Source organism: Xiphophorus maculatus, chromosome 22 (assembly GCF_002775205.1).
Source record: "Xiphophorus maculatus strain JP 163 A chromosome 22, X_maculatus-5.0-male, whole genome shotgun sequence".
In the NCBI taxonomy this organism is placed as follows: Eukaryota; Metazoa; Chordata; class Actinopteri; order Cyprinodontiformes; family Poeciliidae; genus Xiphophorus; species Xiphophorus maculatus.
In genome coordinates this window covers 21,659,982-21,683,399 of record NC_036464.1, presented here as the reverse complement: position 1 = coordinate 21,683,399, position 23,418 = coordinate 21,659,982, and the positions used below count along the sequence as shown (strand labels likewise).

At 37.1% G+C, this 23,418-nt stretch overlaps 1 protein-coding gene across 6 annotated transcripts in view; it reads right to left on the bottom strand.

Moving 5' to 3' along the window:
• Positions 1 to 23,418, bottom strand: part of anapc1 (anaphase promoting complex subunit 1) — a 55,767-nt gene extending 32,349 nt beyond the window's left edge. For 3 of the 6 annotated variants that reach the window (XM_023327616.1, XM_023327617.1, XM_023327619.1), the window contains exons 1-25: positions 23,162 to 23,418; positions 21,847 to 22,086; positions 21,603 to 21,761; positions 21,344 to 21,386; positions 20,510 to 20,607; positions 20,128 to 20,210; positions 19,950 to 20,023; positions 19,718 to 19,863; positions 19,478 to 19,638; positions 18,573 to 18,704; positions 18,261 to 18,479; positions 17,683 to 17,778; positions 16,217 to 16,307; positions 14,201 to 14,266; positions 13,927 to 14,064; positions 13,040 to 13,183; positions 12,163 to 12,223; positions 9,962 to 10,017; positions 9,378 to 9,509; positions 9,078 to 9,152; positions 6,771 to 6,884; positions 6,019 to 6,188; positions 3,075 to 3,166; positions 2,647 to 2,795; positions 1,920 to 1,998 (exon numbers count right to left, since the gene is read on the bottom strand). In XM_023327616.1, coding sequence (XP_023183384.1) covers positions 1,920 to 1,998; positions 2,647 to 2,795; positions 3,075 to 3,166; positions 6,019 to 6,188; positions 6,771 to 6,884; positions 9,078 to 9,152; positions 9,378 to 9,509; positions 9,962 to 10,017; positions 12,163 to 12,223; positions 13,040 to 13,183; positions 13,927 to 14,064; positions 14,201 to 14,266; positions 16,217 to 16,307; positions 17,683 to 17,778; positions 18,261 to 18,479; positions 18,573 to 18,704; positions 19,478 to 19,638; positions 19,718 to 19,863; positions 19,950 to 20,023; positions 20,128 to 20,210; positions 20,510 to 20,607; positions 21,344 to 21,386; positions 21,603 to 21,761; positions 21,847 to 22,062 — 2,794 coding nt within the window. In that variant the 5' untranslated portion in view covers positions 22,063 to 22,086; positions 23,162 to 23,418. The remainder of the gene's footprint in view (positions 1 to 1,919; positions 1,999 to 2,646; positions 2,796 to 3,074; positions 3,167 to 6,018; positions 6,189 to 6,770; positions 6,885 to 9,077; positions 9,153 to 9,377; positions 9,510 to 9,961; positions 10,018 to 12,162; positions 12,224 to 13,039; positions 13,184 to 13,926; positions 14,065 to 14,200; positions 14,267 to 16,216; positions 16,308 to 17,682; positions 17,779 to 18,260; positions 18,480 to 18,572; positions 18,705 to 19,477; positions 19,639 to 19,717; positions 19,864 to 19,949; positions 20,024 to 20,127; positions 20,211 to 20,509; positions 20,608 to 21,343; positions 21,387 to 21,602; positions 21,762 to 21,846; positions 22,087 to 23,161) is intronic. The other 3 variants (XM_023327618.1, XM_023327620.1, XM_023327621.1) reach the window with 1 other exon arrangement.

The following is a 23,418-nucleotide window of genomic DNA, read 5'->3' as shown; positions in this document are numbered from 1 at the left end:
AATATGAATAACTACTACAAAGCAGCACAAATAATCCCATTGGTGGAAATGTGTGACCCCTCATACACAGCAAAATGGAAGGAGATTGAATGCAAAAGCATTGGTGTCCCCTTGCAAGCAGCAATTGGAAATATAGACTTAATAAAAGACCTTAAACAACTCAATCCATGTTCAGAAACAGCACTCAAGACCTGGTCAAAATTAGTAAGAGAAAATAAAGAGTCATGTTTACCAATCAGGTGGATAGTATATGATCAAGATTTTACCCCAAATAAAACAGATATTACTTTTAAAAAGTGGATTGATAAGGGCTTGGTAAAATACAATGATTTATATCAAAAAGGTTGTCTGAGGACCTTTCAAGATATCAAGCAAAAATATGGCCTTGATAACAGAGACTTTTTCCGTTATCTACAAATCCGGCATTATCTAGAAAAAACAAACAAAGATAAGCTAGACGGAACATTTGTCGACATGTTGAACATCTTTCTAAAATCGTATCAATCAACCCCCGTTAATAAATTAACGTCTAAAATGTATAATGAACTACAAAACTTGGCAGGGGGGAATACACTATATATAAAGGAGAGATGGGACAAGGAAAGGAACAGTCAAATTCACATTGAGGACTGGTCGGACATTTTGAATAACTGTTGGAAATGTACATCATCACTAGCCTACAAGGAATTTGCTTGGAAGACTGCTACACGCTTCTTCAAAACGCCAGCTCAGAGGGGCAGAAATGCAGACAGAACATGCTGGAGGTTATGTGGGTCGAATCAAGCCGGCCACTTTCATATTTTTTGGAGCTGTCCTAAACTATTTTCCTACTGGGAGACAATTAAGCAAAGTGTAGAGTTTGTTATTGGGGTCAATCTTGTTCTGAGCTTTGAGACGATGTTCTTGGGCAGACGACCAAACTGTGTAAAGGGATTCTATAAAACATACATGTTCAATATAATGCTTACTGCCAGCAAGAAAGCAATCACTCGAAAATGGATGACTGATAAAACACCCACACTAGAAGACTGGATAAACATCATCCAAGACATTCGCAAGATGGAGGAAATGACATTTGCACTGAAACTGGAGCAAGACAGATTTGAAAGATCCTGGACTCCATGGCAAACTTTCATGGACTCCAGATCTGAAAACGATGACAATGAGGTGACACCCACTGTTCTTTAGCTACTCTGTTCGATGTATACTGTTTTACAGTTCAGGAAAGTTTTTATGACGTGGTACCAGTTTGTTAATTCTTTTTTCTCCCCGTTCCTCTGAGAGGGTCTGGGGCGGAAGAAGGAAAAAAAAAAAAAAAAAATGGAACACTAAATACCGGTGGTAGGATAACCACAGGAAGGGGTATGTTGTACGGACCAATATGTTAAACTGAATGGATGCTAGTATATGTCTGTACCACCTGTTGCAAATGGAGGAGATACACGTCCTCCGTGTTGTTCCATAATAAAAATTTGAATAAAAAAAAAAAAAAAAAAAAAACTCAAGCTGCATTATGATAAACTAACCAATGTTAAAATAAATGTAAGAATTTTAATGGAAAAAAGGCCTGGCTGTTCTTTTATCCACATCAATCCTGACATGAAAAAATATAAAACTAAATTGTAAACCTTTTACGACACCGTAGGAAACCGAACTGCAGCACATTGAAACTCATTTGCATAAATTTTGTTTCATTCATGCATCAAAACTTCTGTTCCTTTGTCTAAGCTCAAAACAAAAGTAATGAGAAAAACCAAACCACTCCGGCCCCTTTTTCTTTCCTTTCTTTCTTCTTCCCTTTTTGGGCCAGACAGTTACCAGTCTCGGCTATTTTAACCACTGGCTGGCTGATTGGTGCACTGCTGCTTTGCTCCAAAACCCCAACATCTGGTACAAAAATAAACAACAGTGAAACATACCTGCTGAGAGCTTCAAGAGGTACTTCCATACATTTGTCGACATAGCATTATCATCTCCAATGATGTACAGAGCATAACTCTGTCAAAAAAAAAGAAAAAGAGACCCAAAAGAAGTTATTATTACGTAAAAGGCAATGACTTAAGTGAAAAAAACTTCAAGGACATTGTTGATATTACAATAAGAAAAGCATTTAGCTAGTTTTGTCAGTTCTTTTCAACATGACTGAACATGTTTACAAAATGTCAATATTCAGGGTTGAGAGGAAACATAATAAAATATGTTTTTGTGTGTTTTTTTTGGAAATTTTGGAATAAATTAAAACAAATTTAGGATATTCGGACAGAATGTTTCCACTTTGCGTATGTATCGGAGTTACATTATTTAGCCATATTTTTCAAGCTGAAACACCAGAAAAATTTAAAATTTGAACTATTTATTCAACTTTTAAACTAAACGATGAAAGGCCCCCTTACTGAACTAAAAAAAAAAAAAAAAGTGAACAGGCCATCATCCTAACCAGTTATAATAACAAGAACAAGCATCAAAATTGCATGGTTATGTAAACATGCAGCATTTATTTTTGTTTTTATTAAGAACATCTGTAAGAGATCAATATGGCTACCACAGCGTCATAATGTTAAGCATTAATCAAAAACATTTGACCTAAACATTATATATATGGAACAATGGCTTAAAAACATTCAAAAACAGGAAGTGCGGTTATACCAGAACCAGCAGCTTGGTCCTCTGACAGATGCCAGGCAGGTAAGGAAATGGAGGGCTTGCCTCCCCTCTCAAGCAGCTACTGAGCCAGTTGAATACACATGGCGGATCAGAGCTGAGGAAGGACGGCCGGTGCATCTGACCAATCGCAGCTGAGAACAAAAAGTGTACCAGTCAAAGGTCAAGGCAATGGGGAAGAGGAAAAAAGTTCAGCCATTGCTGGTAAACAACAATTACCAGAGAAGCAATGAAATTTAAACTTTAATTGGATACACAGGCTATGGAAATAATATGTTTATACTGGAATTACCTGGACAAATGCAAAGAGCTCTCTAAGCTTTTATGAGCATCAAAACCTTTTTTTTGCTTTACAATTACATGTCTTGTGCATTTCCTGCCTGAATATCACATTAACCCATTTAGTCTCTTACCCTGGTCTATGATGCAGCGCTCCATAAAGCAGCTAATTAATGAAGGGTAGTCTCTCCAGTACAGATCAACATATTCCTCCAGCTGCAGGTCTCTGCAAACAAATGATGAATCACATAAATAGAGTGCCAAAACGTATTTGCCCCCTTGTAGATTAGTTTCCTTTCTGCCATCTAGCATTTGTGATATCTGCCATTCAGTCGCTTTTTCCTTTTTCTGCTCAGCGTTAGTATCTTAGATAACGTTCTGGATTTCTTCTTTTTTTTTTTTTTGGGCAAACCCCTATATGCATTGTTGACCACTGTTTGCAGTTTTGTCCATTTTTAGATAATTCTGCTTACAATGTCAGCCTGGTGAAAACCAGACCTGGACTCTCAGCTGCTGAGAAACAAATATTTACTTCCTCCGCTGACATTACTAAAAACTACAGGCAGACTACAATTTTATAATACCGCAGGAAATCGACATTGTCGTTCGCAACTTTTCCTTCTGTTCACTGATTGCCCTGGTCGAAATTCAACTTGAGAAATCAAAGTCAATGGGAGAGAGCCTGGATAGAGCAGTGAAGAGAGACGAGAATCAAGTGGAATTGTGTAGGAAAGCAATGGTTGACTGGAAACCCAAAGCCTTAAAAATGTCTTTGTAACCTTTTGCAGACCAAAACTTTTGCAGATCTTAACTGATCTTAACTTTCTTTAGGCTCGGTGTGTCGCTTTCAGACATTTTAGCCTACTTCATGTTGTCAGACAAATTTTAGGTCAGGTGTGGGTAGAAAAACTGAACCATATTTGTGTAGTGCTAGGTTAGTTTGAATAGCTTGTTTCCCCTAAAATTACATTTTTGTATTTACTCAAAATACATTTGTTTAATGATCTGAAACATTAAATGAGCAAAAACAAAGAGTAAAAGCAGGGCAGCTTGGATTCTGTCATTTCCCTTTGATTAAAGCGAAGGACCATTTCCATTATTAATAATTCATAGCATAGAAGTTCATGTCTACCTTGCAGTAGTTTTTTTACTAGTGTCTGCTGCTGCACAGCGAGGCAATAAACTGAAAAGTCATTAGAGCTATTCTAGAAATATCCCGACATTCTCAAATAGCTTCTGTGACATTTAACTTGTTTAGGGCTGCAACTGCCGCAAGATGGAGCAAAAGTAATTAAGAAACATGAACCACTGCTGTTGACCTGCAAACCAAGAGCTGAATGGCAGTCAGTCTTTTTTCTGATTTTTTTTTTTTTAAAGGAACATTTAAAAATATCTTCTTTACACCCTATATTTAAATAGGTAAAGCCCTAATTAGACTGAAAAAAAATAATAAATAAAAAAAATAAGCATATCGATTCTTCAACTTAAGTAGGAGGAAATTGTCCTCCTTATCCCTCCATCCCAGATTCAACAGCACACTTCAATCTAAAGTGAAAATTTTCTCTACCCTTTATTGCCTTGTTACTTTTTACCAGAAGTTATTCGTTTTACTCATCTTCCAGTCTAGTATAAATTATCTCACTAAAACAACCATAAATTGTGTTGTATTTACTATTTATAAACTCATAAAATAAAAATATTAAGCATGATCTAATATCATGATATTATGTCTTTTGTTTGTTCTGTTGTGTGGACTAACTTTGAGTTCAAACAAACTAATAGCTGGTTAATTAGGAAGGCTACCTACACCTGTATTCAGAGACCCAAACTCACTCCCAGTGAAGAAAAGAATGCCAATCAACTTCAATATTGTGACCATAAGAACGTGAAAAGTGCAACTAAATTTTGCAGGTGTATAGCATTTTTAATTGGTCTGCATTTAAAATAAAATAAAAACATTATAGATAGTTGTATTACCAGAATAAAATTATGTTAGATTGTTTTATTAACAGTAATAATAGTTAGTACTTTTGTGTTTTGAACAAAAGCATTCAGGTGACACAGTTCTTGCATTTTTTGAGTTGCCACCATGAAACTGGGGTCATTTTCATTCAAAGGTTATTATAGCAGAACAATCTGCCCCCCTCCCAATCTCACCACTAATGGATATTTAGACAATTTGGGCCAAATGCATGATTCACAACATGATTCTGAATATATTAGTTTCAAAATAAAACTAGAAGCCCAATGAGTAAATTTGCCCTGTGGCTGCATCTGTAAAAAGTTCATCTGAATACTGAAACTTCCTTCCTTGACTGGCAGAATTTGTGTCAAGAAGACAATCTGTATGACAGAATCTATCTTTGGACTCAAAGTGTTTGCAAACCAATAAAAACATTTCTCTTTTACAATAGCCTGTCTCCTCATTAATTTATCATACTGCCTTAATGAAATGTTACATTTCCAGAGGAACGTGAGGCTGAGAATGGGATTCAAACTGATGAAATTACTGTGAATATGACAGTATAAAAAATAAAAAAAATGACACATGGCAAAACAATTCAACTCAAACAAAGAGGATAAACTACTTTTTTAATTTAAAATACAAAGCAATCAGAGTTATCATTTGCTTAGCCAGTTAATAAAGTACAGAAAGCATTAAAAAAAATGTCAGCATACTTGAATACAACCCACATACTAACAATGTAGAACAATTACTTTAAAGAGCTCTTCACTCTCCCACGCCTCTTATTCTCTTATTGTCATGGTCACCAATAACAGCAGTCACTTGACAATCTGTTAAAAGTTTATTTCCCCAACACACAAACCACTGAAGGGCCTTAGATTACACACAAAGTTTCACTGAAAACAACGAGTTGCGTTCCCCATTTCCTTCTGTGTGCGAAAGTTCAATGTAGTTTATGAGCATGTTCAACAGGCTGTGTTTGTAGTGATAATTGTACGGGCCTTGTGTCAGTATGCCAACATTGTTTTATTATAGAAAGACAGTTTCTTCTTCTCTTTAATAAGTTTAATGACTTACAGAACTTAATGGAAAATAAATAAAATAGCAGCTACCTGGCCAACTGTTGCAGCAGACACACCAGTGATGAAGCTCTTGCCCTGTGCAGCTCGTCCAGCTGCAGCTCCTGGTAGAGCAGATGCAGGACACCGAAAAGGGCGGGAATGTGAGGGAACAGAGGAGCCGAACTCTCAAGTTTCATAGATGAGCTGGAGGGAGAATCCGCCTGGTGTTTCAAAGGGGGAAAAAAAAAAAGAAAGAAAAAGTCGAAAACAGCCAGTGTTGATGATTACTAGCCGTTTAAAAACTCTGAGCTGAATCTGGAATTGAAATGGAATCAATCTTAAGCACAGTTGGAGTCACATATTGTTCTATATAACTGTATATGAATTGGATTTGTGTTGTATAAGATACAATAGCTGTGAATTGGCACCGCATTAGTAAACTTTCAAGAAATGAGAAAATATTGCATTTAAACTTTTTCCAGCAACTCTAAACAAAATTAACATCCTTCTGCCATTTAAAACATACACTCCAATTACCTCCGTTTACAAGTAGTTTCTGCAAGGTAAAAAATCAATATTAGTGACTTATAAAGCACTTCAAGTCAGACACATATGATGTATACAAAGATGCAGAAAGAATAAGAGAGGGGACAGACATGGATGTGGAGAATAACAATACTACATCTGTGAAGAGGCAGAAAAATCTTTTACTTTTATTGATCCTTATGTGTTGTAAAATCTAAATGGCATGGGTTCAATAGGATATATGGAGTTTATGGAATAAAGCAAACTGGGTTACATACAGAAAACGGGTCCTCTTTTTCTGCGACGGGAACATTGTTGGGGTCCACTGACCCACAGACAGGCTGAGAATTTATCTGACGATGATAATGAGATGCCAACAGGTAGTCCCAGTCCTACAAAACCAGGATTACAGATCAATGCCAGTCTAAAGTTTGGATTATTGCCACCTTAACCACAACTAAATTCAAATGCTAAAAATTATAACATTATAATGACACTTAGTGAGTTCTTTCAAATCTAGAGGGGTAAAAAAAAAAAAGTACTAAAGTCAGATTTAGAGCATAATCCAGAAATGATTCCACTGAGCCACATGTTTTAACCAGCAGCACCTCTTAGTAAACCACATAGTTTCACTAACAAACTATGCCTGTATGGGTTAGATGTACCTTCTGTTATAAAAAGTCTTAAATACACTCAAACACACTTTTTCAACTACAGACATATTCCAAAAATAATTAGAGCACCGCTTTCTTTAAAAAATAAATAAAGAAAAAAAAACATCTGTACCAATCAGACCAAAATGATGGAATGGAAACCCGTTTTCACTCAACTTGAACATGTTTCAGTGAAGCTCAATGGACAACATTAACAGATATTATCTCAGGTCTTTTCAGAAATATTAAAGTTGTCTCTGACCTGGCACTGGCCATATTTCAATCAACGTTTCTTTAAGCACATTTTGAAGTATCTCATTAGAAAAGGTTGTTGGAAACAGAAAAATTCAAAATAACTTCCTCAATTTCACAGAAATGTTTTTTCGCTCGTTTGAAGTGGTTTTTGGCTTTTTTTAAAAGGAGTTGATGCACTAAAGGAGTAGATGAAAACACATTAGCCGAATAAGTTCTGAGGTAGCAATCTTACCCATCCACCGGTGTGTCTGTGGCTTACCAGAGGCACAAAACTCCTTTTTTTTGCAACATTTTAAGAGTTTGCTCAATATGTGTATGACCATCTATGTTGGAAGGAAACGTGGATTCTTACATCACACCCAAACTGAAGGCCTTCTGGTCGGAAATCCAAAATGACTGACATTTCCGACTTGTTTGGCTCCATCATCGACAAACAAAAAAAAAATAGTATGATTTGTCTCCATTACTTGGGTTCAAACAAAACAAAAAAAAAAAACATCTCAAGTAAATATTTTACAGAAATGTTTATTTTGATCTTGTACTCGGATTCAGCTCGGTTAGGCTTTGACATCCAGGTTTTATTTCTAAGCAATAAAGACCTTAGTGCTTTTTAAGACAGAGATGTCAAAATTTACAAGTCTCCTTCCGCAGATTTGTACTTTCCTACAAGAAGTAGGAAATTACAAATCTGCTAAGTATGGCCTAATTTTGTGTAGACCACTGCTTGGTTTCTGCTCTGCTCATACTGCTCATTGTAACAGCAGTACAAAGAGGTATGAAAACATGTTCTCACATTGCTGTTGTAGGCCAATTACTATTGGTTTTGTTTTTCCAGGACAAGAATTTTCAAAATGGCTTTAAACCAAGTAACCCAAGTCTGTTGAAAGGGTGAAGGGATGTGAATACTTTCTGGAGGCACTGTATATCATTATGTGCAGGTTACAGCAGGGGTTATCCTCAACTAAAATTAACCACACAGTAGCTTAAGTAAAAACTGACACATCTTTCCTCAGGTCAAAAATAACGCAGCACACTGAGCCTGCAGCTGATTGACATTTTCCAGATGCGTTTGCTTTAATGAGAAAAACACACAAACACCGATTAGCTAAAAAAAATCCCCTTTAATGAGACGCATTTTAAGAAAACCCTCGAAGGCCAACTCGCAGAGGAACGATTTGTTTCAACTTTCCTTAATATATAATTAGAGTGCAGGTCAAGCTTAGAAAAGGACAGAGCGAACGTCCACTCTGGGGGTCTTTCTTCACACGCAAGCAAACTTATGTGTGAATGTAGAGCAGAGGACCAATTATATTCTCTGCTACTTCAGATAAACTACACTAATTCTCTCTGTAAACAAAGTTTAAAAACTGGATGATGCTCTTTTTTGGTTGGAAGTATTTAATATATTTGAATGGAGTTCTTATTTTTGGCTGAACTTTGTGCATTAAATTGTTGCCATATATATATAATGCTAAAAATACATATGATAATGGCAGCAATGCAAATAGAACAGCCAGCAAGTCTGAGTAGATCTTCTATGAAGGTTCTCAAAAATACATCTTGGTTATATTTGTCAATATAACATACATGGCTTCTGATAAATAGTTGTTTTTTTTTCCCTCCACAGATACATATACCGTATTTGTTATTGTTGTTCACATTATGCATCTTGCATACCTCATCAGAGCCTCCGTCAGAAGGACGAGCCTTCTTGGCAGCAATAACTGGAGAGAGCGGGACTTCAAATTGCAGCTTAAGAAAGAAAACAAGAAAATTATCAACTGTAGGAATATTTTTGTTTGATTAAAAAAAAAAAAAAAAACATTTTTTAAGTTGAAAACATAAAATTTTTTTATTCAGCTGAAAACTTTCTCAACAGTCGGATCTGATTATGAAAGTGTAATCACCAGTGTTTTTTGAAGATATGCCAAGTCTCACTGAAAATTGGAAGAGAAGAATCAAGAACAGCTGACTCACGTGTCGAGTCCAGGCCAGGCGCTCTGTGTTGTAGCCCATCAGTGTCATAAAACAGGTGACGAACTGGCTCCACTCTGCATGAGCGCTGGGACCACCGGGGGCATTGTAGATGTTGTACCACTTCACCAAAACCTGCATATTTTATTTATATTAAATCCAATTTCTCTCATGACCTAATTATCGTACCAATATCTGTACTTTTAAAGGTTTGACATGAAGTTGAACAGAAGCAGTATTTTTGCTCTGCAGAGAATTAAGTCATCTGTAATTACCTCAGCAAGTTTAATGTAGATGTAACTAAATTAAATATATTCACGTCATTATTTACTAAAGTAGTGGTAGTTTCTACCTACTAAAAACAAACTAAAAATCATAAAGTTTAAATGGGGAAAAAACGTTTAAGGAAACAATTGGTAAGGTTGTGGTAATAGTTCTATCAGCATAGGAAGAATCTATCAGTGATGACTTATTTAAAACAATAATAAAAAAAAGTTTAATGTGAATATTATTTCAGATTTATTTAGCTGTGCACTCTCAACTACTGTAGATTAAATCTGGGTTTCAACATCCCCACTTTAACAAACCTTCATGGCAACTTCTCTGGGCAGGATGAACCGAATCGCTTGAAGGCACTTCTTCACTGCAACAAAACAAAATTAAAAAACATTTTCTAGAGTTTCAATTGAATTGCATGCTAAACTCCACAAAACGTCAGGTTGAGTCATGTAAGAGACCAACCAGGTGACTGGATTTATTAAAACTACAGTTTTTCTATAAGATATTTTACAAAAAAAAAAATGAAATTGAATGCATTTATCCTCCTCTGATCATTACTTTGACATAAAAAAAATATTAATAACCCTAGCTTCATTTATTTAAAGCAAGAGCTCTTTCCTGGTGTGATATCCATTTCATCATGACAATATCTGGCTGATGCTTTTTAAGAAATGCCAGATAAGAAAATGGAGAAAAAGCCCCAAAACAGTAGCACATTAATTAATGTTGCTGCCTGACCAATCCGATTCCTAATCAGCATCACTAGGCTATCTTAATTGGTCCTCCGAAGTCAGAAAGGTCGAAAAGGAAGTGGATAAATGCCATTTCATTAGAAGAACGCCTCATCCGTTCGATCGATTACTAAATAATAGGAAACGGTGCAGGAATGAGGAACAGGCAAGAAAAAAAAGGGAGATAAAGTTGTCTTCAAACACAGCTGACACAGTGGGAATTAGTTATATCTAAAAACAGAAATAAATGACAATTTTGGCTTACAGTAAAAACCAGAGCTCCCACAGGACAGATAAGATTTAGATAATAGAAGATGACAAAGATAGTCCCCAGTTTAACTGGTCAGACAATTTATTATGGCTACATTACCTTATTTCTTAAACATTAAGATATGACAGGGATTAATACTTTTAGGTCAAAGCCGTATTACCAAGTAAAACTGTCAATTTTCCTGATTTATGGGCTCCCTCAGGATAAAAGCAAAATTATTCATGTAAATGTCTCGTAAAGGTTGTAACCAATTGTGCCATATGAATCGTATTATACCATACAAAATTATCAAATAACATATGAAATGACAAAAGCAAAAAAATCTGACTGCTCTTTCTTTGTAGGTCATTTTCAAAAGCAGAGAAAAGAAACAGACGTCATTAAAGTAAAGCAGAAAGGTCAGAATGACAGAGCCTCTTATTACACAGCAGCAGATTTCATCTTGGTCCTCCATCCTCAGCTGTCAATTATGACGAAGATGCTTTTTATTTTAGAAAGCAACTGCTCAAAAACTCCAAAACAGAATAGCATTTAAGCATTAGCTTCTCTTGAGAGAATCAAATCCCACTACATCAAGTAGACATGTGATAGAAAAATCTAATAGATAAATGATCAGAGAGAAGCAGTTAATTCTCATGCTTTATTTCCAACTCTACAAAATAGGTCACCTAAAAGTAGATAATTCCCAAAGGTGTTGGAGTCCAAAGAATAATTGTTTCATGCAATAATTAACATCAAAAACTATAATTAGGTGTTTAAATGTACATACAAGTAATGTTAGGGACCGAATGATAAACAACCCCACTAGCGAGTTTGCTCTGAGCTAGCAGGTTGTGCACAACACAGAATTAGTGTACTTCTATATTCATTATAATTTAAGAGATTTTTTTTTCCTCCAGTTTGAACTTAACTGGATACCCACCACAAAACAAAACAAAAATTTAATTACATTTTTTAAAAAAGGTGTTTTATAACTTAAAATATTTTTTTGCTAAAGTATCTGAGGGAATTAATTATTTCTGATGTCTTTATTATTTTTTTAAATAATCAAACAAAAATTATGAGAACAACAAGTTAGGTTGGAGATGTCCATGTGATTTTTTTTATTTATTTTTTTGTCCCCAAGCTGCAGAGAACATTGACGTGGCGGATTAATTATAACCGTTAAGAAGAGTCAGCCTGTGTGTGTGTGTGTGTGTGTGTGTGTGTGTGTGTGTGTGTGTGTGTGTGTGTGTGTGTGTGCGGGGGTGGGCGCGTCTGTGTGTGTGCGTCTGCTTTGTAATGGCATCCTCAGTATAAAAGATTTTACGTCACTGTGAAGCATAGAGCAGCTCGCAAACCTAATTCCGAAGCGCTTTAACTGCTCTGACTCAATCATTTCTGTCTCTGTCTGTGCAGTAATGGGGAAGTAAAAAGAAGAAAAGTAAATAATTTATTAACACATTGCTTAATTAAACAACAACAACCACCTTGTTTTTGTTGCCTGTGCTAAATCAGAGTGTCTTACCCAGCTCAGAGGTAGCTATCTCTGGGATACATATCCTCAGCATCACACCACTGCTTAGCTCCTAGAAATAAAGACAAATAGCACAAAAATTCACATTACAATTTTCAACTCCAATTCCACGCAGGTGTGGGGGAAACAGATGAGGTGTTTAATAAGACAATTTCAGAAGTGCAATCCTCCAATCTGTGCAACTGTAAACTCCAACTAAAGCAGGTAAATTGAATTTGTCCAGCCTCTATTTGATTATCTCTACCTTTGCTTTTTCTGTTGCATTATGAAAAAGATGCTCTGTGAAAAGGCCAACTGGCTTCCATCAGGAGATGGAATCCCTCAGCACAAGAAAAACCCTGAGGTATATAGAAATATAAATTGATTTGTGAAATGAATGATTGTCTAGAAGCGGAGCACATACACTTGGTAAAAAATAACTGTTTTTGTAAAGCAGAAACAACAGATTTACTTGCAGCCAGAAACTTCTGCAGCGCTGGACCAGAACTGAAGCTCCTGCTGAAGGTACTATGGGGAAATTCTCCATTCCTCTCTTTACTATGTAGATTGTAATTTAGAAGCAGTTGCCTGCTTAAAATCATTTGTGGAGCTGATTTTTATTTTTATATAGACAAACCATAAAATTGAAAATACAAAAAAATTAATGAACTTAAGTTTTTTTTAAAATTTCATTTCAATGTGCTAAAAATTATTTTCACTTAAATTCAATTCCATGCGGTAAAAAGGCGACAGGGATTTAATTATGATTTGATATTAAATCCTTTACTGAGAAAAGAAATAAATGTGTGGTGTTAGTATTGGAAATGTATGAACACAGGGGTAAAATGTCTGAACTGTTTCAAAAGAAAAAAAAAAAAAATCAACCTACCAGAGTGACCCGGTTGCACACAGGGTCCCGCAAAGAGAGGATGTAAGGCGTGGCTTGTTGAAACGAGAAGTCTTCAAAGAAAGAAGTTTCATGCTGTTTAATGTTTAGACTCTTCAGCTCTGACACTGGAGACGGCATTGCATCCTTAAACAAGGAATAAAAAAAATTATTTATTAATTTTTTTTTAAATCAGGTAAGATGACAAGAAAGACCAGCATCTGTTTAAACATGTTATGAAATTCAAATACATACATAAGAAAATGTGACTGAAATACTAAAATACCATAATTTCCAAACTATTGAGCTGCACCGTAAGTTTTAAAAAGAAAAAAAAAAAAAAACATATACCTGTCTATAAGCTGCAGGTGTCCACATTGTAACATGAGATACTTGCACATTAAGATTTTTTAAAAACATTTAATGAAATACCACTAACTATAAGTACATACAATACATACTCTTTCATGACATGGAAAAAAAATAAAATAAATACAGCAGCCTACCAGGAAAACTCATTGATTACCAGCTTCATCAACCTAATACCACTAACGTCGCATTCTTCAGCGTCTGAATTAAACAGCCTCAGAAAATACATTGTTGCTGCAGCGTTCAAAGCACGTGAAAAAAGTAGCGACTTATAGTCCGGAAAATAAGATATTCAAACATGGACAGGAAAATTTGCAATAAATGTAAAGCATAAACCGTAAAAAATAAACCGTAGCGTAATTCTGTCTTATTTGACCATTTAAAATCTGTATAAGTATTCAAGTTAAAAAGATAACTTAACGGATAACTTTGTGGAATAAAAGCAACTGTTTCCTACTTCAAGTCTGAAAAATACATCGCCAGTGCGTCGAGTGGAGTGCATTAACGCTACATTCTTTTACCTCATTAAGCCTGTGGATGTGCCTGCTGCCTGCATTAGCAGGTGTACTGACGGTCTCCACTGGTGTGCTGAGATAAGGGAGGTGATTGGTCAGGCTGATGGAGTGAGACAGCGGGCTGGGGAGATGCACCTTACTGACCTGCAGGAGCACAAAGGAAGCCGATTTAGGACTGAATCACTGTGTTGAAATACTCTATTAAATAAGTTAACACTAACAGTATGTGAGGCAGCTAAGCGTTAATGCAGTCACGAACCTGTCCCTATGTTGTCCTTACCCTTGTGATTCCTGTGTAAATAACCAGACTGCCACAAGCCTCCAGAACCAACATGGCATCTATATTCTGGGGAGCAAAAAACAAACAAATGAGACTTTTACAAAAAGACAAAAAAAACAAAGCAAAACAAAAAACTTGCTATTTGTGTTTCTTCCCTCCACAGTGATCCAAAGTTCAGAATATTTTAGACACATTTTAGGACACAGAGAAAATTAATTAATAGTTAAATAAGATTTCAGTATAGGGGTTGAACCAATTAGTCGACTAGTCGACTCTAGGACGTCTGGCGAGTTTTTACATTTCATGTCGACTAGTCGCAGTCATGTGATTGCCGGTGGTGACAGCCTGTGCTGATCTGACAGCACAGTATACGTCACAAGACAGAAGAAAAATAAGTTAATACATTAGTTTAAATGATATGTAGATGGATGCATATTTGTGGTTTTACAGTGTTTTTAAAAGGAGATGGAGTTGCAGCTGCAGTCCACTACAAAACACGAGCCGTCTAAAACTCGCCCCCTTCCCGCTAAGGATGTCACTTAGCCGGCTCGCGAGTGTCTTTGTCACGACGATCTAACTAATACATTATGATGTTATGTTGCTGATTAAATAAAGATCTGTGGTAATGATAGCTGCTGATTAAATAAAAGCCTGTAGTTGGTAATGACAGTGTATACTTGTCTGACATATATATAGCCGTGAGTTCGTGCTAAGAATGACACTTCGTGCTTAGAAGTGTCATCAGATCAGCTGTCAGAAGTGTATAACACTCTGACAGCTGATCTGACAGAACACTGGCTACAAAATGGCGTCTTCAAAACAGATCGAGGACAAAACCCGCATCTTGTCAAACAGGTAGAAATTACTGGGTCCTTGTATGACAATGTGCTCTTAGCAAACTCTTAGCGAAGAGAATATTGACAGCGAATGAACTTTATTTACCCCCCGCCCCCGTGCCACCTCTTTTTATTGTTTTTACATGCCATCTAAAAGATGTGCGTTTCCTTTTGAATGTTGGTTTCCCAGCAACTTATTATTTATCATAAACTATCCCGATGTTTTGTTGTTTCACTTGTTGCTGTTCTGTGTAAATGCCGTATTTTTCCGTGAAAACGGGTAATAAAGCCTGTACGTTACTCCAAAGCTTTGCGTCTTGCGTTGCTATGATGTCACAACGACTAGTCATCGACTCGACTTTTATCATGTTGACGTTGACTAGAAAATATCTTAAATCGTTCAATCTGCTGAGTCAGCAGAGCTTCCTGCCGCATCGGGCGGAGGAGAAGCAGGTGGTTTCGTTGAATTCAGCTGTAACCAAACGGGATCCGTTCATAACAAGTTTGGCTTGTGATGTTCCAAAAGCACCATGTAGTCAGTGGGATCATTTGACTCCTATAGTAACTATCCAGAGATCATCAGCATCAGCCGGTGTTTAGAAAAAAAAAGTCAGACCCGACTTTGTGCAACAAACTTTTCCCAGCTGCTCACGAAGAATCTCCATAATAGACTTAGTAAAAGCAGGAGAAGGGGAGAGTGTGTGTGTGTGTGGGGGGGTGGGGGGGGGTCAATATTTGCCGTGAAAATAGCTAAGCCTCCAAGTAGTTGTGAAGGGTTTTTGCGCTTACGTCACTATGACGTCACCGCGACTAGTCGACATCGACTCGACTATTATCATGATGTAGTCGACCTTAAAAAATATGTAGTCGTTCAACCCCTATTTCAGTATACAAATATTTAAATAGTAATCAAATTAAATGGGTTGATTTTATACTAAATTCAAAAAAATATATACATGGATCAAAGTCTAGATAAAATGGACCTACAAACACATAATAAAAATGGAAATTAATAAGACACCAAAATGATAAAATATAATTTCAAGTTTTTTCATATAACCAATTAACTTCCATCTCTACGTTAAAAAGGAAGTAAATTTATTTAGCAATTAGAACAAACTGCTTCCCTTTCTAATAGGAAAATGTTTTGGAACTGGTTGTACTGGAATGCCATGAATACCTGCAGAGGTGCAGCATCTTTTGCAGGAATGGTTGTGACAGAGGGGAAGATGAGCTGAGTGACATCGTTGCTCTCTATAAACTTCACGCATCTGTGGGAACAAAAACACAGATGCTACTCATCTGTAAGTGCACATTTCACCATTTAATCCAATAGGGAAGGGAAAAGGAAGAAGGAAAAACAGAGAAAAACATTCAAGATTAAATTTGCTTTGTAGCGATAATCAATTCTCCTTGCTCTAATGGCTCTGTAATGTTGACCTAATTGTTTGGTAGAACTCAGACAGCATCCGTCAACTACATTGTTGTTGCGCCTTCTTTGTTGTAGGTCTTTAAATAAGACGTGATCAGATCTTTACTCGATAAACTCTTGAAATCCAAACTGAAATAATAAAAATGCAACAGGGGTTGGCAAATTAGAAATGTAGTAAGTACAGACTCGAAGCCAAATATACAGACAAAAAAAAGTGATGTACAACATAACAGTGTTTGTTTTTGTGCTTTTGGTTCACTGCAAACACAGATCCCAGATAATGATAGTCAATCCACCTAAAATATTTTATAGATTACTTCCATATCAAGATCAAGAAGGTTTTAGAGGTTGCATCCAGCTACATCAGCTGTTTTTCTTGAGAGAGAGAGAGAAACCCTCAGTTTAGTTTCTGACTTACTTAAAGCATTTTCTGCACTCCTGAAGCATTTTTTGCACCATTAAAAAAAAAAAAAGAAAAAAAAGAATTACAATATATATTGCTGGCATAATGATAAATTATTAATCATTGTAGCAAAGATGTTCAACAAATGCACATTTATGCAATCGTTTAATTCCCCATTATTATTATTATTTTTTGTTTGTTTTGTGTTTTTGAAGATGATGGTTTGGCATTGTTGCAGCAGTTGCTGCTCTTAGCAACCGCCTATTTGGACCATGTCAAAGGCCGGCCCTGCCTGTCATGTAAACACTACACTGAAATATAGTTCTACACAGAGAAAGCTTATTTGATACCAGAACATGTTTTTTTATTTCTTTACATAAAGGTACTTTTCACTTCCTGCTACTCCAACATTTTTTTGTTTATTTTTCTGTGTTGTATTTTTTGCTGCCTCTTGGCCAAAACTCCCTTGAAAAACAGGATTTTAATCTCAATGGGGTTTTTTTTTAATAAAAGTTAAATAAAAACTCACTCAGAGTGATGTAAATAGATCTGCAAGCTGCATCAATAACTCTGAAGAGTATAAATGGTATAAACTTCAACTTTAAAGGTTGCTAATTAAACTCGATGTGGCACCCACTGTGGTTATCAGATTGTACAGAAAAAACAAGGAAGCAGCTGTAAAGGAAATGGATTCATTCCGAGTTGGAGAAACAAAAATGTTTTTGTTGCTTCTTATGCAATAATCATCAATGGCAAAATAAAAGCCATTGCTAAAAGCCAAAAATTGCAGCAGTAGTGCATATTTGCTTACCTCAGGTGTTGATGTGATTCCACCAGGAAGCAGAGGTAGTGGCTCTCACAGAGGTCAGAGGTCAGAAATACTTTAGATGCCTGGCTGCTCATCTCTCTGAAAAATGCAAGAAATTAATACTAGTAAAATACTGAGGGATACAAAACTGGGACAGCATGACAGAATGTACAATAAATAATGTTTTTATGTGTATTGTACAACTGTGTCATATTCACTATTCCCAGAAAAAGTTTAACATTTTGCTTTAATGATCCAAAGAAAATTTTATTCAAACATAAAATATAAAAATGAGTAAAATTATTAGAATATCAAACACAGACATTAATCATTTCATTAAAAAATATGGTAATATTTTATTTGTGGGATCTTTTTGTCATGTAGTAATGCAACCCCGGTTTCTAAGATGACAAACCAGAGTAGCTTTACATGACAGAATATTTTTTAAAAAGCATTCAACTGGAAGTTAAAGATAAATTTATTTCAACACAGAACTAATCTAGTAATCTTTCTAACCGCTGTAATAGCTATAAATGAATCCCAGGACGTCTCTGGGTCTGTGTCCAACACGGCTCTATTACCTTTGACAGCCAGCGGAGACCGCCTCACTCCACAACTGCTCCACGCAGAGGTCCGGTATGATCGGCTCCATCTCCGGCATCGCCATGCTCTCGTTAGCAGTGCTGTTAAGAGACGGCAACGAGCCGTGGTGCCCCCTGGGGGACGGGCTGTGGAAGGACGTGTTGAAACGAGACGCGCCAGAAAAGGACGGAGCAGCCATGCCTGGAGAGTGGGCGCGACTAGGATGGACGGAGGAAGTGAGAGAGATCGCAGAGAGATTTTACCCTTTTCATGTCCCAAAGTGGAGTGATAAAGCTGTGGTTTACACTTACTCCCACCTTAAGGCGGCCATGTTGGATATGCTTGGAGAATGAACTCGAGAATGTACTCCCGGTGAGGAGGTCATGATCCTGCTCGGGTGACTGTGCAGGGCGCTGTAGTGCAGAGGAGAGCTGAACGCAGAACTGAAGGAAGAAGACAAAAGACAGGATGGGACAACTACTTCTTAAAATTTTCATTTACATTTTTGAGCAAACTTTATGAGGACTTTCAGAATTATCACTCCAAGCAAAACTGCAAAGCCCGTTATGACGAGCAGTAATAAACCTACCTGACCAAACATGAAGCCCTCCCTTGAATTAAAATATCATTGAAAAACTGGCCAACTATTATTTTCACTAAACTATTTATGACTAGCTATAGATAAGCTATTTGCGTAAAAAAAATCTGGATTCAAAGATACAGGGAAAATGTTTAACTAACCTAAATATGAGCAAAAAGGTAAGTTATTCTCTTACTTGAGTTATTATGTAAAAATTACTTAAGTCTTGAATTTAATAAATTTTAAAGGAACCTTGAAAATTCTTACATTTCTTACCAAAACTCTGTTTGATGGTGAATTATGAAGCCAAATGCAGCACAAAGTGTTTAACTTCTAATTGTGAAAGAACTAATTTTTTTTTATTCTGTGTTCAGAAACATTAATTAAATTTTAGATCCCATTTAACTAACAGCTAAAATGCCACTTAGCAAATAACAGCCATAACCAATGTCTAAGCAACAAATAGTCTGACGTTTTGAAATGGTTGGACAGGCCCGTCGACAATATATGACAGATTTTAGAAGTGAACCAGCAGTAGATAAGTTCTGCAAGACTGGAGTATTAAGTTCCAATTTCATAAAAACAAAATAAAATGAAGGAAAGAGGAAAGCAGGAATTTTTCTTTTTATCCATTACCTTATTCCCGCTGCAGAACCCAGCCCTCCACTTCCTCCACTTCCTCCAGGTGAGTCAAGATGGGAGGCGTTACGTAAATGAGATGCTAGAAAACCTGAAGCCATCAAACCCAACGGTGTCCCAGCTGGTTCTGTCGGACACCGCAGGACCATGGAACGCTCCTGAGAAAGAGGTCAGGGGTCAAACAAAGCATTTGTTTTTGTTCAGGATTTTTAATTTTTTTTAGCCTGAGTCACTCACATCATGTGTGACTTTCCGCAGGGCCCACACTGTGTGCGTTCCTTGTACAGTATCATATGATACAACTATAGAGGGCTGGCAGCAGGTGAACACTATCTTCATGTTGGAGTCAGACACATACTGCACACGGGAGCCTTCAAACGGGCCTGCAAAGGCATAAGAAGTCTAATATCAGGTTGGTCAATAAATACTCAGACAGGTGGAAAGAGACCAACAGAAATCTGCGCTATACCTGAAGGTTTGCACACAATTGGCGCAATCTCATCTAAAGGATGCAGGATGCTGAACACTGTTGGAAGAGGTTCTCTGTATAGAAAATACACAGGAATTTAATGAGGAAGCACTAGTTCAGGTTTAAACATCTGCCTTAAGCTTGTACGTCCAAGTGCTGAGGGGTTTTATCATCTTACCCAGGAGGATTTGGTTGTGTGTCATTCGCTGCGTTTTTCCTTTCCAGCAAAAGTCCAAACTTGGTCGCCCAGACATTCGAAACCTAAAACAGACAATATGAGACGGATCAGGAACAAAACCGTTCACTCACAAGCTTATAGAAAAATAATGTAAAATAAAATCTAGAAAACAATATGACATTCACATACACGGCATGCAAACATTCATGGACTTTACATTTACATTCACTTAGCTAATTTCAACTGATAAAAAAATATTTTTTTCCCCAATTATTACTTTTTAGCACAGTCTTGGAAAACATTATAAAGTTATTTAGTGGTCCAATAAGAAATCTAGCACAATGAAGCACACCAAGTTGTGTCTCTTTATTTTCTCCCTCACCTGGAAAGGTAGCGGTGAGATGAAATCTTTACCAGTCACAGTGTGTACGTTAATGCAGCTACTCTGGACAATACACACCATTTGCTCCACTTCTTCGGCTGAAAAAGAAAATAATCAAATTCTTTCAGCATAAATAGACCATGAATAAAAATAAAGGAAAATCACGGAAAGGTTAGCCTAGGCCTGTCAAGATAACACATTTTGCTGAAGAATAAATTGTCCCAGAAATTATTGCAATAAACAATAATATTGTACGGCTGCACAGTGGCGCAGTTGGTAGCACTGTTGCCTTGCAGCAAGAAGGTCCTGGGTTCGTAATCTCCTGTGCGTGCGTGGGTTCACTCCGGCTTCCTCCCATAGTCCAAAAACATGACTGTCAGGTTAATTGGTCTCTCTAAATTCTCCCTAGGTGTGAGTGTGTGTGTGCATGGTTGTTTGTCCTGTCTGTCTCTGTGTTGCCCTGCGACAGACTGGCGACCTGTCCAGGGTGTACCCCGCCTCTCGCCCGGAACGTTAGCTGGAGATAGACACCAGCACCCCTCCTGACCCCACTAGGGACAAAGATGTTAGAAAATGGATGGATGGATGGATGGATGGATGGATGGATGGATGGATGGATGGATGGATAAATAATATTGTCACTTTGAGATAATCGTTAGACAGATAATGGTATAATAAGTATACCCCGTCTAAGATCAATTAATAAAGAGAGAAAGAGACATGAGAAAAACAATCATGCAAACGGAAAGTATCAAGCTCTTTTTAATCTTTCATGCAATTAATTGATTTATTGCGACACGTTAGCCTCTTAGTAAAAGCTTAATTTTACTGTACCATCATTGTTGTTCTGAGGAACAGCAAAGTTGCACCATAAAGCCTGCAAGAAGTAGAAGACAGTCAGCTCCAAGTACAGAGAAATCACCGTGTTCTATTATGTTAAAAAGAAGATACTTTAGACCAGTTTTGATGAAAACAAACAATGAAAAACATAATTAGCATCAAAATTTTGCAGAAAATGATGGTGAAGCTAAAACACTTTTACACTTTCCTGAAAAATATCAAAAACAGGAATCTTGCTTTTCCTATAACCCACCTGCTGCACTGGGCTGTCCACAGTGAAGGCCTTGTACACACTGGAGGCTTGTGTACGACTCCCCTGGCTCCAAACAGCCATGTTTCCCGCAGTATAAAGTTCTTCCTCAAACTCATCCTCTTTGACTCCTGTGCAACCTTTCCTGAGCTGCCAAGATTCCTGATGATGGAAAGAAGCCACTGCATGTTTAAGATGAAATATATTTTTCAAAGAAAAGCTACGTGCAAAAGCCGTGCCGTCTCACCCTCTCTCTTTCCTGCAGACTGACTTCCTGCAAGGACCCCACCAGCCCAGCAGCACCGTCGGAGGACCAGAGCTCAGAGGCTGGCTGGAGCTCCCTAAGCTGCAGGTTGAAAGCGTTCGGATGGTTCCTGCAGTGCTCGCGGCCAAATGGGACAAACGACTGCAAATCCCCTGCGGCAATCATCGTGGCTGTCTCTTCATACACGACTTCCGACATGAGTTCCAGATTTCAGCATTATTTCTGGGGAGAAACAGTTTGTGGGGGCAAACTTTTTTAGCTTATTTTTCACAATTACTTGATCTGACCTTATCTGAGGAAGGTTTTGAGATCAAGCTGTTGTTTTTTTTTTTATAAGGAACACAATCTCATATTTATTGTAGATCCAGCACCTGTAGACTACCGCTGCAATAATGTGATTGTGAAATTATTGCTGAATATTGCAGAACATGTCAACTGCAATTTACCCATAACTGTGCTAAATTCTTGTTCATGTTTCTATGTGACTAACTCCACCCCTCTCATTAAACTTTACCATTTTAGTTAGTGAGATTTTTGTACAAAGTTGGCATAATGGACAGCAAGGAATATGCAATTTATCACATATATTATTGGACAGCAGAGTTTGAATACGTAGCACCTGAGACATTATAATTTAACATATTGTGCAGCTCTACAATACACCTTTATTCATAATAGTCGTAATGTTAGTTTCTTTTCCAGCGAGCTTTATTCAAGTATAAACCACATAAATATCAACTATGAGAATGAAATAGTGAAGTAAATGTTATTTAAAACGAGAGCTTGTGTAATGCTGTGCGATGCCATCTAGCTTTAATCACAACAACGCAAACCATCTCTTCTGATCACATAAATCTATAAGCAGCACCTATTAACATACAAAAATAATCATGCGAAGTTCGTGAAAGGGTTGTCATCTTGTGAGCAGTTTCTACATTTTTATATTCTGATTCTCCGAATAGTTCAATTAATCAGCTAAATTAGACACCAACAGGAAAAATTTGGTAGCATCTCCTTATTCTCTTCTATTTATTATGACAGTGCTTTTTGCTCAATCCTTTTAACGTTTAGTACTAATACGGTCTCGCTTCAACCCCCCACCACAAAACCACACAACATACTGAGCTTTAACGAGAAATACTCAAAAGCAAAGCTCACTGCCTGTCAATGAACTTCTTGGAGAAAAACAAAAGCTAACAATAGCATGCTAACGCTAAAACATGTTAGAGGTTCAATGGCATCAAAGCTAGATTAGCATGTTAGCTGTGAGTTTACTGCGAGGAGTTTACACACTTACCAGCTAATAAGGAATAAACAGGCCCTTGTCGCGGTGTCCTCGTCTTTTCTTAGTGTATAGTTGGCTTGGCCACAACGTCTTCAACCGCGCTAACATAAAAACAAGTCGGTTGTGTTGCTCAAAATGTGAATTTGGCTACGACAGGTTTTCAAATGAGCGCGGACATCTTTGCTGTTCTGACAAGCCACTTCCTCCCTGTCTCAGCCAATCAGCAGAGAGAACGGCCGGAGCTGGGAACTGATAGGTGGCTGCGTTAA